At 47.4% G+C, this 16,345-nt stretch overlaps 1 protein-coding gene across 2 annotated transcripts in view; it reads right to left on the bottom strand.

Moving 5' to 3' along the window:
- The window catches only part of PPP2R5D (protein phosphatase 2 regulatory subunit B'delta), a 502,545-nt gene that overhangs the window by 70,201 nt on the left and 415,999 nt on the right, over positions 1–16,345 (bottom strand). For both annotated transcript variants that reach the window (XM_085610117.1, XM_085610118.1), the window contains exon 13: positions 5,814–5,915. In XM_085610117.1, coding sequence (XP_085466243.1) covers positions 5,814–5,915 — 102 coding nt within the window. The remainder of the gene's footprint in view (positions 1–5,813; positions 5,916–16,345) is intronic.

Here is a 16,345-nt window from a genome sequence, read left to right as displayed (position 1 = left end):
CAAGAATCCAGCATCCAAGGACCCTCCTCGACGCTCCTGATGACGCCTGCAGCCTCACAACTAGGGACCCCTCCAACCGTGACCAGCAGAGGGTAAGATTTCCCGACGCCAAAAGACACCCCTGCACCCTGCAGCCCCCTGTGCCCAACTCCTGGGTGCCTACCTAACCTACAGCTTCCCAACTTATCTCTCGAAGGGGTGGTCGCACCTGAAGAATCTTCGTCCCAGAGTTTGCATCCTTTGTTCGTCTTGCAGCTTTCCCATTGAAATCCATTGAGCGCCCGACGGCTCAAAAGCACCCTGCACCCAGCTGCCCAAGTGCCCCTGGAAGTGCTGCATCTGTCCTATCCTACTTCCCCACTTGCCCTGTGTAAGTGACCAGGAGCCCAGCTCCCACAGCCGCGTGGCCTGCCTGCTAGCAGCCACCAACCAAAGGCCCCCTGCCCGCCATAGGCTAACATTGGGCCCAACTCTCTCTGCACCCGGCTGCCCCTGTGCCGCTGAGGGTGTACCAACTGTACCTACCTGACCCTGGGAGACCCCCGAGTCTATGCCCAGGACCTTAACTCTGCCAGTCGAGTACTTACCTGAAAGCCGATAACCTACATTTTCTCCATAGGGTAACATTGACTGGTTTCACTTGGAAATTCTTCCAAGTGTCGAGTTTTGAAACTTTAAAATATTCACTAAAAATCGGCCGATCAACGAAAACGAAATTACTCACTTGTTACCAGGAGAGATCCCAGTGCTGGATCTTGGTGCCCAGCACTGACCCTGAAGAGTAATTATAACTGCGAATTTCCGATAACCAAACTTTCCTCCATAGGATAACATTGCTGGTTTTTACCAGAAATTCTTCTAAAATGTAGATTTTTGAATCATACAAATATTCCTTAAAAATCGCCTGTGTAACAAAAACCATTTGTTTCAACTGTTTACAGGAAATGCACCAGGGCTGAATCCAGGATCCAGTCCCGAGTAAGAAAAACCTATGCAAAGTAATTGATATTGCCTTTACTTAAATATTCCTATTGAGCTCAATGTTATAATTGTGTTTAACTTGTGTTGTCTATTGCAACAACTGTATATATTGCATTTAAATGTATATGGCTTATTGAAAGTACTCAACTCGAGCATTTCTTTCTGAGAAAGTATTTTGAAACCTACTTGTGGTTTCAAAGTTTTCAGGAGCAGTCCTTCCAACGCATAGTCCATATGGAGCAACAAGTATTGACTTCAGTCTTGAGGGAACATATAAAGAGGACTCCTATATCTTTTTTTCGCCCTGAAGAAGTCCGCAAGGACGAAACGCGTTGGCTACGCAGATTTTAAAAGAAGAAAATTGAATAAAGAATTTCGAAATAAGACCTGCTGAATGGACTAATGTTGTTTGAATTTATTGTATTACATACAGTATTTGTGGTGTGCTGGATCATAGTGTTTTGTTTATATCTAACTTTAGCCTCTGCCAAACCTCTGGGGACTGTTGGACTCTGTACACACTGTACCTTACCTTGGTGCAGTATATACAGAGCCACTTTCTTACAGGGGGGGGGGGGGGGTTGGGGGGGAATGAGAGGGGAGTGAGGGCAAGTCACTGTTCATTAGGGGAAGGGGTGTTGCGTGGTGTGGCGCCTTTACCCCCCCTACCTTTGGAATGGTTTCCTCTATATGCTCCTCTGTAGAAACCTCTAGGGGAAAAGGATCGGTTGTTACCGTTGTAAGAGGAAGCATTTGGGTCTGAGGAAGTGGTTTTGGACCCTGCTCTGTAAAATGAGCGGCAAAAGGAGCCTCTATTGGATGGGGACTGGAGTGCTCCCATGGATTTTGCTAATTCATAATCCTTTGTAATCTTTTCCAAGAATTGGTCAACTACAGGATCGGACAGGTGCTATTTGTCAAAGGGGGTGTTCAAAATGGACTGTTGAACTTCAGGCTTAAACCCCGAGATCCGAAGCCATGCATGCTTTCTGAGGAGAATGCTGGTATTGATCTTCGTAGCTGCAGTGTCAGCAACGTCTTAAGCACATCTTATTGAGGAGTTAGAGATGAGTTTCCCTTCTTCAACTAACTGCTGTGCCTTAGTTTTGAGTTCGTCTGGGAGATATTGGAGCAGCTGCTCTATCTCATGCCAGTGTCCCCCGTCGTACCGAGCTAGTCGGCCCTGTGTGTTTGTGATGCACCAGTGGTTTGCGGCTTGAACATCCACTCATTTTCCAGAAGCAGCTATAAGTTTGGATTCTTTATCTGGGGGAGGAGCATTCCCAGAGGTTTGCGAGTTAGCTCTTTTGTGAGCATTGGACACTACTAGGAAGTCAAGATGCAATTGTCCCGTAATAAACACAGGATCTAATGGCGTGGGTTTATATTTTTTATTCACCCTTGGAATTAAAATACGTGCTCCGAGAGGGTCTTTATATCATCTGCATGCCTCATCGTGCCTTTAAGCACAGGGAGTGTTTGACTTGGCCTGTGTGTGGACAAAAGTGTTACAAATAAAAAGTCCTCTTCTGTTTCTTTATGTAATCGCACCCCATGATACTCTGCTGCTCTTGCAATGAGCTGTTGATAAGCCATATAATCATCAGGTAGTGATGACTAAAGTTCTGGGTCATTGTCTACTGGAGAGGAAGGGGTGTCAATGGTGTAATTGTTCCATGGGTCTGCAGGCAAATGAGTATCATCACCGTGATCCACATCTGGATTTGTATGTGGAGATCCCGGAGGTGTTATGTGTAAGGGATCTTCAATTATTAACTGTGGAGAGGATGGTGGAGGAGGAGAGGGTTGTGGGGCAGGATAAACAGGGCTGGTAGCCATGTCCTTCTTCCTCTTTAAGGGAATCTGATCAGAAGTGTCCTCTGCAGGAAGCCTGTGTTCTGCAGGAGCTTTAGCCAAAATATGTCCAGTATCATGATTAATATACATTCTTTTGTTTGGGATCCAATTTGGACATAAGAACGTCAAAAAATGGTTCTGGAGGCTCGAGAACATTATCCTTGGATTTCGGTGTCTAAATCTACATGTCTTTGGTAGTGGACTGTTTCGGATCCGAAGCGGGTTTGTGTTTCGAAGTGAAGGGTTTCGGCTCCAAAGTATGTTTGTGTTTGGAGTGTTTCAGCCCCGAAACAGATTTGTCTTTGGAGCTTGATTTCAGATCCAAAGGTAATTTCGGGCGACTCTGTCCTGAGCCGGGAGGCTTTACGGTTTGTTTCGGTGCTAAGCCGAGCGGCAGAAACAGTCTTGGTGCAGACCTTGGCCAGAAGGCAGAGGTGGTGCCGTAGCCTTATGAGATTTGGAAGAGGATTTAGGGGGCATGGGGTCTTTGGTGTTGTGTTTCGATTTAGATACCCGTATATAGGTTTCCCTGAATCATGTCCTTATACAGACACAATTCACATTGCCCTTATTTAGGCATAGAATCCCAGTCCTTATTTAGGCATTAGCCATGCAAACCAAATACAGGGATGGTCACCTACATCCGTCCATCCCATGTCACAACGAGTTCTTCGAAACCAGACCCTTAAGCCGAACAGGACTTTCCCTAACTAGGATTATTGATTTCTCCAAGAACTCATCTATTATGCATGAACTACTATTCCTTAGGAGTTCATCCATGACGTCTTCCTCTGCCCGACTTTACGTCAATGCTAGCATTCCCAAGCACCTTCCAGGTATAAATATACCTTCCCTTACCATGGCAAACAACGGCACGACTTGACTGCACGGTTCGCCACGGCAAGTTCGGAAGAGAACAAATCCCAGCCTGACACACTGACCAGACGCCGTCATCCCTGCTCGCAGAGAATCCAGCTTCCAGTGTTCTGACTCCCTTCGCGAGGTGTTAGAGTTTGAGACCCGGAAAGAGATTCCCACCTCTCTCATTCTAAAGGTATGGAGCCGACTAGAACCTAGAAGGACTCTTGGCATACTAAACTTAGTATATACCATACAGCACCTACTCTTACCTCGTACTACACTTAGGTTAGGTATACTGGGGTAGAACTATTTAGAAGCATCAGACGAGTATTCACTTTTTAGCCTGTGTTATTTATGTATGTATATATGAATATATGTCATAGCTAAAAGACAATGCTATTGCAGTATTTCTTCTTACTGCTTACGCTGTGCGTATTATATCTTACTGTCTATTGGTTGTAAAAGCTCATATCTCCTACACGAGAAACAAGACTGTTCAATAAATCCTTTTATTGAAACGCCCGTCTATTTCTGTGTACCTCTGGAGAAACTAAGCATGCACGACTGACTGAGTGAAACTTATCTATTGTTTCCACGATTCTGAGACGCATTCCAATTCTAAGGGAAACAAAGTTGTCATGTTTATGCAGTTGTCAGAAACGAATCCCTTCTTGTTCATTCGAGAAGTTTCTAGTGACCTCTGAGTTAGCTGGCACACACAAGTAATTAAGTTTAATGTACTCAATAGGAGCATACTGACCTTAGTCGAATGCAAAAACTATAGTGTATATTATTCCAATGTGCAGAGCCTATATGGGAAATAGGAACTACAGTACATCGGTACTCACAGCACCCTGTACCGGAGGCACTTCTTCGGATTCCAGATCGATCTCAAGCTCAAAATCGGGCTCTGGAAAAGAGAAAGCCTCTTCTTCGGCGGCAGACTTTTCGATCTCTTCTTGGTCGTATTCTTCCCCGAAGATATCGAGAGCGTGTTGGATACTTTGGCGCTGCATCTCTTAGTCGAGCCCAACTATCACGTAGTCTTCTTGGACCAAAACGATTTACAAGCGTCACAGTGTTCTTCCTTGTGCTCCGGAGAGAGGCACAGGTTACAAACTTGATGTAGGTCGGTGCGAGGACATTTGGCGTGGCACCGAGGAGAGAATTGCAATGGAGTCCGTTCCATCGGCAGAAGGCTGGACGGATGCGGTTAGGGCTGACGGCAGCCCATGAGATTTTCTATTGAAAAGGAAGAGTTTGTCTAGCGATTCGATAAGCAGGGAAAAGCGCATGGAAACAATACAGTCAAAGGTAGAGTGGATTGCGCACCGAGAGGGGAACCCGAAGATCGGTTTTCGAACTGGAGCACAGCAATACACCTCCAAAACCGATGGAGGAAATAAAACAATCTAGCAATGGAGTTGATGCCCATGCGCACCATCACAAAAGGAGGAGTTACCTTACCTCGTAACTGGAAAGACTTCTTCAAAGACAAAAATTGCAAACATTTGGACCCAACACTATATGGCAGGAGTATGCAAAGCATCTACAACACACATGCCTCAAACATTCTCTTCTTCCATTTCCGAAGAGCATAGCCTGACTGACTCCCTACCAGTCAAAGCCTCATGTTTGTTCACTCCAAAGCCTATTTAGAGTTTCCACATTAAACTTTGTTGAACGACATCTCACTGGTCAGATGTAAGCCCTTGTTCTCAGGTTTTGCTAATTAACACTCACCAGGTAGCATAGTTCATTGCATGAATGTGGAGTGACATTTACATAACAAAGGCCCTCACTTACCCATTCACCTACCAGTTGTGAGCCTGAATCATCCATCCATCCACGTATCAGCAGATGGCTGCCACATATTTGCTCCAGCAGAAGTATTATAGTGCCTCGGGTTTGTTTGCTCAGCCTCTAGCAGCTGAAACCAGCCTCGTGTTCACTCATCTATTAGCAGAGAACATTCTTATGTTTGTTCCCTACAGGCATAGGTTTGCTCGTATTTGACCACCTGCAGTAAAGACTGGTAGCCTGCTCTCTAGCAAGCACTGTGGACCCCACCCCCTCCTCCCCTAGCAGCCCCCATGAACCTTTGCAATACTCACTTCTGTTTTTCAGCCTTGTACTGCTGTGTACAGTCATCAAACAGCTTCTGATTCATCTCCATGAAAAGCTTCAGTGCATTGTAGATGAGGCCATGGATAGTTCTGTAAGGGACACAAACGAGCGAGTGAAGCACCAAGGCAGGGTAAAATAGGCCCACGAGTGAGTGAAGCACCTACGCAGGGTATTATAGGTCCACGAGTGAGTTTAGCACCTATGCAGGGTAAAATAGGCCCACGAGTGAGTGAAGCACCTACGCAGGGTATTATAGGTCCACGAGTGAGTTTAGCACCTATGCAGGGTAAAATAGGCCCACGAGTGAGTGAAGCACCAAGGCAGGGTAAAATAGGCCCACGAGTGAGTGAAGCACCTATGCAGGGTAAAATAGGCCCACGAGTGAGTGAAGCACCTATGCAGGGTAAAATAGGCCCACGAGTGAGTGAAGCACCTATGCAGGGTAAAATAGGCCCACGAGTGAGTGAAGCACCTATGCAGGGTAAAATAGGCCCACGAGTGAGTGAAGCACCTATGCAGGGTAAAATAGGCCCACGAGTGAGTGAAGCACCTACGCAGGGTATTATAGGTCCACAATTGAGTTTAGCACCTATGCAGGGTAAAATAGGCCCACAAGTGAGTGAAGCACCTACGCAGAGTATTACAGACCCACAAGTGAGTGAAGCACCTATGCATAGTTATTATAGGTCCACGAGTGAGTGAAGCACCTACGCAGGGTATCACAGGCCCACAAGTGAGTGAAGCACCTATGCAGGGTATTATAGGCCCACACGTGAGTGAAGCACCCATGCAGGGTATTACAGGCCCACAAGTGAGTGAAGCACCTATGCATGGTTATTATAGGCCCAGAGGTGAGTTTAGCACCTATGCAGGGTATCACAGACCCACAAGTGAGTGAAGCACCTACGCAGAGTATTACAGGCCCACAAGTGAGTGAAGCACCTATGCATAGTTATTATAGGTCCACGAGTGAGTGAAGCACCTATGCAGGGTAAAATAGGCCCACGAGTGAGTGAAGCACCTACGCAGGGTATTATAGGTCCACAAGTGAGTTTAGCACCTATGCAGGGTAAAATAGGCCCACAAGTGAGTGAAGCACCTACGCAGAGTATTACAGGCCCACAAGTGAGTGAAGCACCTATGCATAGTTATTATAGGTCCACGAGTGAGTGAAGCACCTACGCAGGGTATCACAGGCCCACAAGTGAGTGAAGCACCTATGCAGGGTATTATAGGCCCACACGTGAGTGAAGCACCCATGCAGGGTATTACAGGCCCACAAGTGAGTGAAGCACCTATGCATGGTTATTATAGGCCCAGAGGTGAGTTTAGCACCTATGCAGGGTATCACAGACCCACAAGTGAGTGAAGCACCTACGCAGAGTATTACAGGCCCACAAGTGAGTGAAGCACCTATGCATAGTTATTATAGGCCCAGAGGTGAGTTTAGCACCTATGCAGGGTATCACAGACCCACAAGTGAGTGAAGCACCTACGCAGAGTATTACAGGCCCACAAGTGAGTGAAGCACCTATGCATAGTTATTATAGGTCCACGAGTGAGTGAAGCACCTATGCAGGGTATTATAGGCCCACACGTGAGTGAAGCACCTATGCAGGGTATTACAGGCCCACAAGTGAGTGAAGCACCTATGCATGGGTATTATAGGTCCATGAGTGAGTGAAGCACCTAGGCTGGGTATTATAGGCCCACGAGTGAGTGAAGCGCCTATGCAGGGTATTACAGGTCCACAAGTGAGTGAAGCACCTAGGCAGGGTATTAAAGGCACACAAAGGAGTGAAGCACCTAGGTTGGGTAATATAGGCCCGGAGGCATCATGCTGGCAGGACTAAGAAAGCGGACGTGAAACATTTCTCAGCAACTCAGGACCTGCTAAGGAAGCAAATCATGGTGTAACAACTGCAAAAGAAAAACAATGGCCTACTTCCAACCATATCAGCTTACATCCTACTACTAACGACAAGAGCAAAAAGACAGGTCAAGAAACAAGTTGTGTCCAACTACTTAAAAAAATAAATTACAGTTGCGCATGCGTTCATTTGAATAATTTCAGAAGTATCGTTACAAATACATTTCACACTGGGTTGAAATAGCATTGGTGGTGAACAGTAAACCGCCAACACACGTTCCATCTCATGTTAGTGTGCAGGCCTGGGGCTTTTTCATGGCTGCATATAATTTCACTTTTAGAGAAGTATGTTACTTCCACCAATAGTAGTTTTAGATCCCTTGTGGCAAAGGCAAATTGCACTCTACTGTATCGCTGCACGAAATTAGAGCTAGGGTATTGTGAAACACTCATGAGCGAAGTCACGCTTGAGATAAACTGCGAATGGCACTCTAGTGTATCACTGCACTTGTGCACAAGATTTGAACTAGTGTATTGTGAATCAATTGTGAGTAACTGTAGTGCCACACTTGAGAAAGTGCACTCCAGAAACAGAGACCAAATATTATTGTTTCAAATAGGTTTTAAAACCCACACAAATGCACGACCTGGTAAAGTGGGGAATATTGTGAGGCATTCCTTCTTAATCTAGAATATGGGCAAGGGCACTCGAGAGTAGTGCTACGTGGAAAAGTAGTTGGGGAGAGGAACAGTAACTGTGGCTCTCCAACATTTGTGTGATAAACTGCGAACGGCACTCTAGTGTATCACTGCACTCGTGCACAAATGTTGGAGAGCCACAGTTACAGGTAAGGAACTTATTTTTTGCTCCATGCTGTTCCTCTCCCCAACTACTTTTCCACGTAGCACTACTCTCGAGTGCCCTTGCCCATATTCTAGATTAAGAAGGAATGCCTCACAATATTCCCCACTTTACCAGGTCGTGCATTTGTGTGGGTTTTAAAACCTATTTGAAACAATAATATTTGGTCTCTGTTTCTGGAGTGCACTTTCTCAAGTGTGGCACTACAGTTACTCACAATTGATTCACAATACACTAGTTCAAATCTTGTGCACAAGTGCAGTGATACACTAGAGTGCCATTCGCAGTTTATCTCAAGCGTGACTTCGCTCATGAGTGTTTCACAATACCCTAGCTCTAATTTCGTGCAGCGATACAGTAGAGTGCAATTCGCCTTTGCCACAAGGGATCTAAAACTACTATTGGTGGAAGTAACATACTTCTCTAAAAGTGAAATTATATGCAGCCATGAAAAAGCCCCAGGCCTGCACACTAACATGAGATGGAACGTGTGTTGGCGGTTTACTGTTCACCACCAATGCTATTTCAACCCAGTGTGAAATGTATTTGTAACGATAATCGAATATGCTACTTACCAGTATGCATCTGTTCTTGGCATGTAGGGCTGCTGACATTCATATCTGTGCATAGATCGCCGTCTAGTGCTGGGTCCGGATGATTGCACATTGTTGTCCTGGAAGAGTCTTCGAAGTATCACGAGATAGGTGGCTCCTCCCCTGGACTACAGTGCGCATGGGCATCCTCTCCATCCTCAGATTGTTTTTCGCCATTGTGGCAGTGATGGAGTAGATACAGTAAGTGATGACCATGCTATACAGTAATTCTGAGTGCTGCAGCCGCTACAGGCGCCGGGTGGGCGATATGAATGTCAGCGCCCTACATGCCAAGAACAGATGCATACTGGTAAGTAGCATATTCGGTTCGAGGCATGTGGGCTGCTGAATTCATATCTGTGCATAGATTACATAGCAGTCCCTCCATTAGCGGCGGCTGCCCGTGTCAGCTGCAGCAGTCTGAAAAAGGGTTTTGAGAACAGCCTGTCCTACAGCTGCCTGCTGTTTTGAATGTACATCTACACAGTAGTGTTTGGTAAATGTATGTATAGTGGACCATGTGGCTGCTCTACATATTTCCTCTAAAGGAAAGTTCCCTAGGAAAGCCATGGACGCCTTAACTTTCGTGTTGAGTGGGCTCTTGGAGGAATTGTTAATGTGCGTTTAGCTTTTTCATAGCAAATTTGAATACATTTAACGATCCATCTGGCTATCCCTGCTTTGGAAATGGCGTTGCCCGCGTGTTGTGGAGAAAAGGCAACGAACAGTTGTTTTGTTTTCCTAAAATCCTTTGTTCTGTCTATATAGTACGAGGGCCCTCTTTACACCTAGTGTATGGAGCATTCTCTCTGCGACATTTTCTGGATTTGGAAAGAAAACAGGCAGTTCAATAGTCTGGTTCATGTGGAACTGCGATATCACTTTAGGCATGAATGTGGGGTTGGTACGTAGTACAACTCTATTTGCGTGAACCTGTATGAATGGCTCTTGAATGGTTAGTGCCTGGAGTTCACTAACTCTTCTCAACAAAGTGATTGCCACTAAGAAAGCTACTTTCCAGGTGAGGAATTGAATCTCACATGAATGTAGAGGTTCAAAAGGTGGACCCATCAATCTGGTGAGGACCACATTCAGGTTCCACACCGATGCCGGTGGGTGTGTTGGAGGAATCACTCTTTTGAGTCCCTCTAAGACTGCTTTGATGGCAGGCACTCTGAATAAAGAGAGGTGCTGCGTGTTCTGAAGATAGGCTGCTATTGCGGTTAGATGTATACGGATGGAGCTGTATGCCAGATTGCATCGGTATAAGTGTAACAGGTAACAGATGATGTTCTGAATGGATGCATCCAGCGGATGAATGTCATTGTTTTTACAGTAAATGACAAATCTTTTCCATTTAGCCGCATAGCAAGCTCTGGTCATGGGTCTCCTGGCCTCCTTGATGATATTCATACATTCTGGAGGCAGGTTCAGGTAGCCAAACTCCAAGACTTCAGGAGCCAGATCGCCAGGTTCAGCTGTTGCGGATCTGGGTGCTGAATTTCGCCATGGTTCTGTGTTAAAAGTCTGGGTGTTAGCCTCAGTCTTTGATGCGGCACTACGGAAAGTTCTAGCAACGTGGTGTACCATGGCTGGTGTGCCCACATTGGAGCAACTAGGATGAGTATCAGCGAGTGTTGCCGTAGTTTGCGTGCCACTAGCGGTATTAATGGCGCTGGTGGAAAAGCGTACGCAAATCTGCCTGACCAGTTCATCCATATCGCATTGCCCTGCGACTGTGGATGCGGGAACCTGGCGGCAAAGCTTTGGCATTTTGCGTTTTCCCTTGTGGCGAATAGGTCTATCTCTGGATGACCCCACTGCTGGAAGTACGGTTGGAGTACTGATGGATGTAACTCCCACTCGTGCATTTGGTGGCTGTGTCTGCTGAGCAGATCCGCCATTTGGTTGTCCTTGCCCGGGAGGTGTTCTGCCATGAGGAACATGTTTCTCTGAATGGCCCACCTCCACATGCTCTGAGCAAGATGAGACAACTGTGGAGAGTGTGTTCCTCCCTGCTTCTGTATGTAGTACATGGCAGTCATGTTGTCCGTCCGGAGCAACAAGACTTTGTTGCACAAGTGTACTTTGAATGCCTTCATTGCCAGGAAGATAGCCATCAGTTCCAGAAGGTTGATGTGCATCCTCTGTTGCTGTGTCGTCCATAGTCCCTGCACCGTGTAATTGAGTACAGGAGCTCCCCATCCCTGGAGAGACGCGTCCGCCGTCAGTATTATTTGTGGAACAGGCTCTTGGAACGGTCGGCCCTTGCAAAGGTTTTGTGGATTCCACCAATGCAGAGAGTTGTATGCCCGACCGCTCACCAACACTAGGTCTTTCAACTGTCCTTGAGTCTGATTCCATTGATGTGCCAAGCACTCCTGAAGCGGGCGCATATGTAGTCTCGCGTGCGGGACTATGAAGATGCAGGAGGCCATCATGCCCATCAACTGCATGAACACTCGCGCTGGGAGTGTTGAGGTCTGAACTTCTTTATCAGCAGCTGCATGCTGTTGATCCTCACTAAACTTGGCTGAGCTTTGGCTGCCAGAGTGTCTATGGTGGCGCCCAGGTACTGCCGTACGTGCGCGGGTTGAAGATGTGACTTTGGATAATTCAGTGAGAATCCCAGACTGTGAAGAAGGTGAATGTTGTGGGATGTGTGGCTGGCACACTGCTGGGCTGACTTTGCCTGAACAAGCCAGTCGTCCAGGTAAGGGAAGACGTGAATGTGCTGTCTCCTTAAGTGTGCAGCCACTGTCGCGAGGCACTTGGTAAAGACTCTGGGCCCCGTTGTGACTCCGAAAGGGAGGACTTTGAACTGATAATGCTGATCCTGAATAGTGAACCTGAGATATTTCCTGTGGGATGGGTGTATGGAAATACGCATTCTTCAAATCCAGTGTTACTAGGAAGTCTCCCTGACCGAGTAACGGCAGAACCTGCTGGAGGGTGAGCATATGAAAATGCTCTGACAGAATGTATTGGTTGAGAGGTCACAGATCCAGTATAGGTCTCAGAGATCCGTCCTTTTTTGGGATCAAGAAGTACAGAGAGTACACCCCTGACCCTCGTTCTACAGGCACGAGCTCTATGGCTCCTTTCTGCAGCATACTTAGTACTTCCTGCTGCAATAATGCCAAGTGCTCTGCGGACATAGGACGGTGTCTTGGTGGTATGTTGGGTGGAGTGGATGTTAATTCCAGACAATAACCGTACTGGACAATTTTTCTGACCCACCTGTCTGTGGTGATGGATCTCCAGACTGGCAGGAACTGTTGGAGTCTCCCCCCGACTGGTGTTATGTGGTCGGGGGGCAGTGACAAGACGTCACTGTTTGGTATTGGCGGAGGACCTGGTGTTGTTCCCTCGTCCTCTGCCTTTGGTGCTGGATCCACGATATCCACCCCTATTGTTCTTATTATAGGTACTCTGGGTACCTCCTTTATTGTACTGCTGCTGGGACCCCTGACCTCTAGCTGCTCCTCTATTCCCGGGGCGACTAAAGGAGCCACTCCGAAACTGCTGCGACTGTAGAGCCCCCATAGATTTCGCAGTTTGTGTCCTTTTTAATCTTTTCTAGTGTAGTGTCAACCTCGGGGCCAAATAAAAAGTCTGGGTTGACTGGTTGATTCAAGATATTTTGAATCTCAGGTTTGAAGCCTGATATTCTCAGCCATGCGTGCCTCCTCAACATCACACTAGTGTTGATTGCCCTTGCTGCAGTGTCAGCTGCATCCAGTGCGCATTTGATGGACGCATTTGTAATGAGTTGTCCCTCTCTGATGAGGAGCTCCGCTCCATCTTTGTAGGCATCTGGTAGGTGTTCTAGCAGTGTTTCTAGGGTATCGTAGTGTAACCTGTCGTATCTGGCCAGGAGTGCCCGAGTGTTGGCAATGCGCCAGATGTTTGCTGCTTGTGCTGCTATACTTTTTCCTGATGTTTCTAGCACTTTGGACTCCTTGTCCGGAGGAGGAGCATCACCGGTAGTTTGCGAGTTAGCTCTCTTGCGAGCATTAGAAACTACCAGTGAGTCCAACGGCAATTGACCCTTAATGTACATTGGGTCTCCTGGGGCTGGTTTGTATTTTCTTTCTATTCTCGGGTTCAATACCCGTGCTCTGGTTGTCTCCTTAAAGATGTCCTTAGCATGTTTAATAACCCCTTTTAACATTGGTAGAGTCTTGACCGTTCTTTCTGATGTGGAGAACGTGTCCACCAAGAAATCCTCCTCCACAGAGTCAGAATGAAGTGCCACTCCGTGATTGGCAGCCGCTCTTTCAATGAGGGCGTTAAAAGCAGCAGTATCTTCAGTGGGAGATGGTTTTATATTATAAAGATGTGTCAGGAGCATTTTGTGGGTCTCCTGGGTCATTAGGGTCTCCCCATGCTTGATCCTGGTCTTGCTGTTGTTCATCAGGGTCATTGTCCACAGGATAAGTGGTATCCTCCGTATAGCCCTCTCCTGCATCCGCGTCCGAGTGTGCGGGAGAAAAGGATTGTGGTTCTTGATCATATGTGTGGTAAGGTTCCATAAGCACTGGTGTCGAACCTGACGCCATTTTCCTTTTTAGTGGAATTTTGTATGATTCCAAAGCCTTTTGTGGAACAATTTTCCGCTTGCGGAACAACAGTCTACCAGTGTCTACGTCGATAAACTGGTCCTGCGAGTCTTCCACATCTGTTCTTTCTGTGGACACTGTTCTTGGTTGTTCGATACTCTTCCTAAGTTCGAACATCTTAGGTGCCCCCGGTGGTGGCAATCGAAACTTGATCGGTGCTGGCGCTGAGTGAGCCTTGGCGACCTTGTTCGGTTCGGGGCCCGTTTTCGGTTCGAGAGTGTCCCGTTCCCAGATGCGCTTTAGGGACTCCGATACCTGTTGCAACGTGAATGCAGACGGTGCTTTTGATCAGACATGCTCTTTGGAGACAGGCCTTGACGCGCTCTCCGGTTTCTTTCCTGTCTTCGGGGCTTCGATCCGAAGTTTGGGATGGACGCCTCGTGGATCGGGTATTTTGGCAGTCTCAGCACTCCTCGGTGTTGATGTAGTCGGATCGACCACCTTGACCTTGGTCGTTGGTGCCCCAACCTTCGGTGCTATAGGCCTCTGCGTGTTCTCGGGACCGAGGGCCTTCTTCTGTTTCTCGGTGCCGAAGTCCTTTTTTTGTTTCTCGGTACCGAAGTCCTTCTTTGGGTGTTCGACTCCGATGTCCTTTTGTGTCGACAGATTGGAAGGTTTCGATGCCTTCGATCCGACCTGAACCAGTTGCACTTTCGGTTTCGATTTGACCGGTGCAGGTTTTGGTTTCGATTTCTCGGAATCGACCCCAGTCTTTTTCGATATTTCTGGCTGTTTTGAAATGTTCGAAGCCGGGCCTGCAGGCGGAGCTGTAGAACGATCCGACCGATCTTGGTTAAGGCCCGCAGGCGATCCCTCGACCTGAGCCTTATCAAGACTATCTCCCTCGGCCTCTGCATTGACGGATTGGCCTAGCTCCTCGCCTGAGCTATCTTCCTCGGCCCCAAGGGCCTCATCGTCGTCTCCTACCTCGTTGACGACGTCTTCGAAGATCTCCTCATTTTCGTCGTCATATTGGGAGTTATGCTCCGAAGCAGAACCCGATTGTTCATGAACATCCAGCTCTTCAACGTAGTCAAATTGTTCTACTTCGTCGACGCTCTCGACTTCTTCATCCTCGGTGCTGAATATGTTAACCGGGTCAGGCGCCGATTTCTTGGCCTCCAATCTAGCCGCCCGTCTATTCCGAAGGGTCTTTTTCGACCGGAACCGGGCGCAGGCCATACACCTGGTCTCATCATGATCCGGTGATAAACATTTGTTACACACCGGATGGACATCAACGTGTGGATATTTCGCGTGACAGAGGACATATCTTGAAGGGAGCCCTCGATTCCATCTTCGAACGATGTTCGGACCGAAACTCGGTCCGAGAAGGGTGACTAAGTTCGAAAACAAGTATAATAATTTCTCGATACCGAACGCAAACGATACCGACGATATCTAAAGGCTTTTGGCCTTAAATAAAGTTTACCTAACTTGAGCTACGATAAGCACATCCGAACCCAATGGCGGAAAAAAATAATCTGAGGATGGAGAGGATGCCCATGCGCACTGTAGTCCAGAGGAGGAGCCACCTATCTCGTGATACTTCGAAGACTCTTCCAGGACAACAATATGCAATCATCCGGACCCAACACTAGGCGGCGATCTATGCACAGATATGAATTCAGCAGCCCACATGCCTCGAACTCTGAAATTATTCAAATGACGGATAACTGCCTGCCTGCCCCACCGCCATATCTCAGTCTGCAACTGCATCCAGGCAGCAGTGTCTGGTGTAGGTGTGTCTGCTCCCCCCGTTGCTGCTCAGCAGATGTCTATGTCTGGTGAATTTGTGTCTGCTCCTCCCCGTTGCTGCTCAGCAGAGGCCTAGGTCTGGTGAAGTTGTGTCTGCTCCTCTTCTCCTCCCCGTTGCTGCTCAGCAGATGTCCATGTCTGGTTAAGTTGTGTCTGCTCCTCCCCACTGCTGCTCAGCAGATGTCTACGTCTGGTGAAGTCGTGTCTGCTCCCCCCTGTTGATGCTCAGCAGAGGCCTATGTCTGGTGAAGTCGTGTCTGCTCAGCGGATGTCCATGTCTGGTGAATTTGTGTCTGCTCCTCCCCGTTGCTGCTCAGCAGAGGCCTATGTCTGGTGAATATGTGTCTGCTCCCCTCTTTTGCTGCTCAGCAGATGTCTATGTCTGGTGAAGTTGTGTCTGCTCCTCATTTCCTCCTCGTTGCTGGTCAGCAGATGTCTATGCCTGGTGAAGTCGTGTCTGCTCCTCCCTGTTGCTGCTCAGCAGATGTCCATGCTTGTGTTTATCTCAAAAACGTCTTTAAAATCACGATGAACAATTCTTAGAGGAATTCATCATTATCCTGCTAAAGAAACAGCAGTCCACTTAGAGAACTCTTGTCTCAAGTGACTCAAAGCACCGGAGTGCTCAGGACCCTAGCTGGGAATGCAGATCAGATGTGGCAAACTGCCACTGGCACTTGAACGAATAAATGGAGGGCACTTCTAGAGCACGCAGCTACTCAAGAGTGTCATGGAGTTAGACATGTGAGTTACCTCTTCTTAGTGCATGAACAGCCTAAGGAGAAGATGAGGTGAACTGCTAGAAACATCAAGT

This window comes from Triturus cristatus, chromosome 6 (genome assembly GCF_964204655.1).
Source record: "Triturus cristatus chromosome 6, aTriCri1.1, whole genome shotgun sequence".
Classification (NCBI taxonomy): domain Eukaryota; kingdom Metazoa; phylum Chordata; class Amphibia; order Caudata; family Salamandridae; genus Triturus; species Triturus cristatus.
This window is presented reverse-complemented; position numbering and strand designations above follow the sequence as displayed.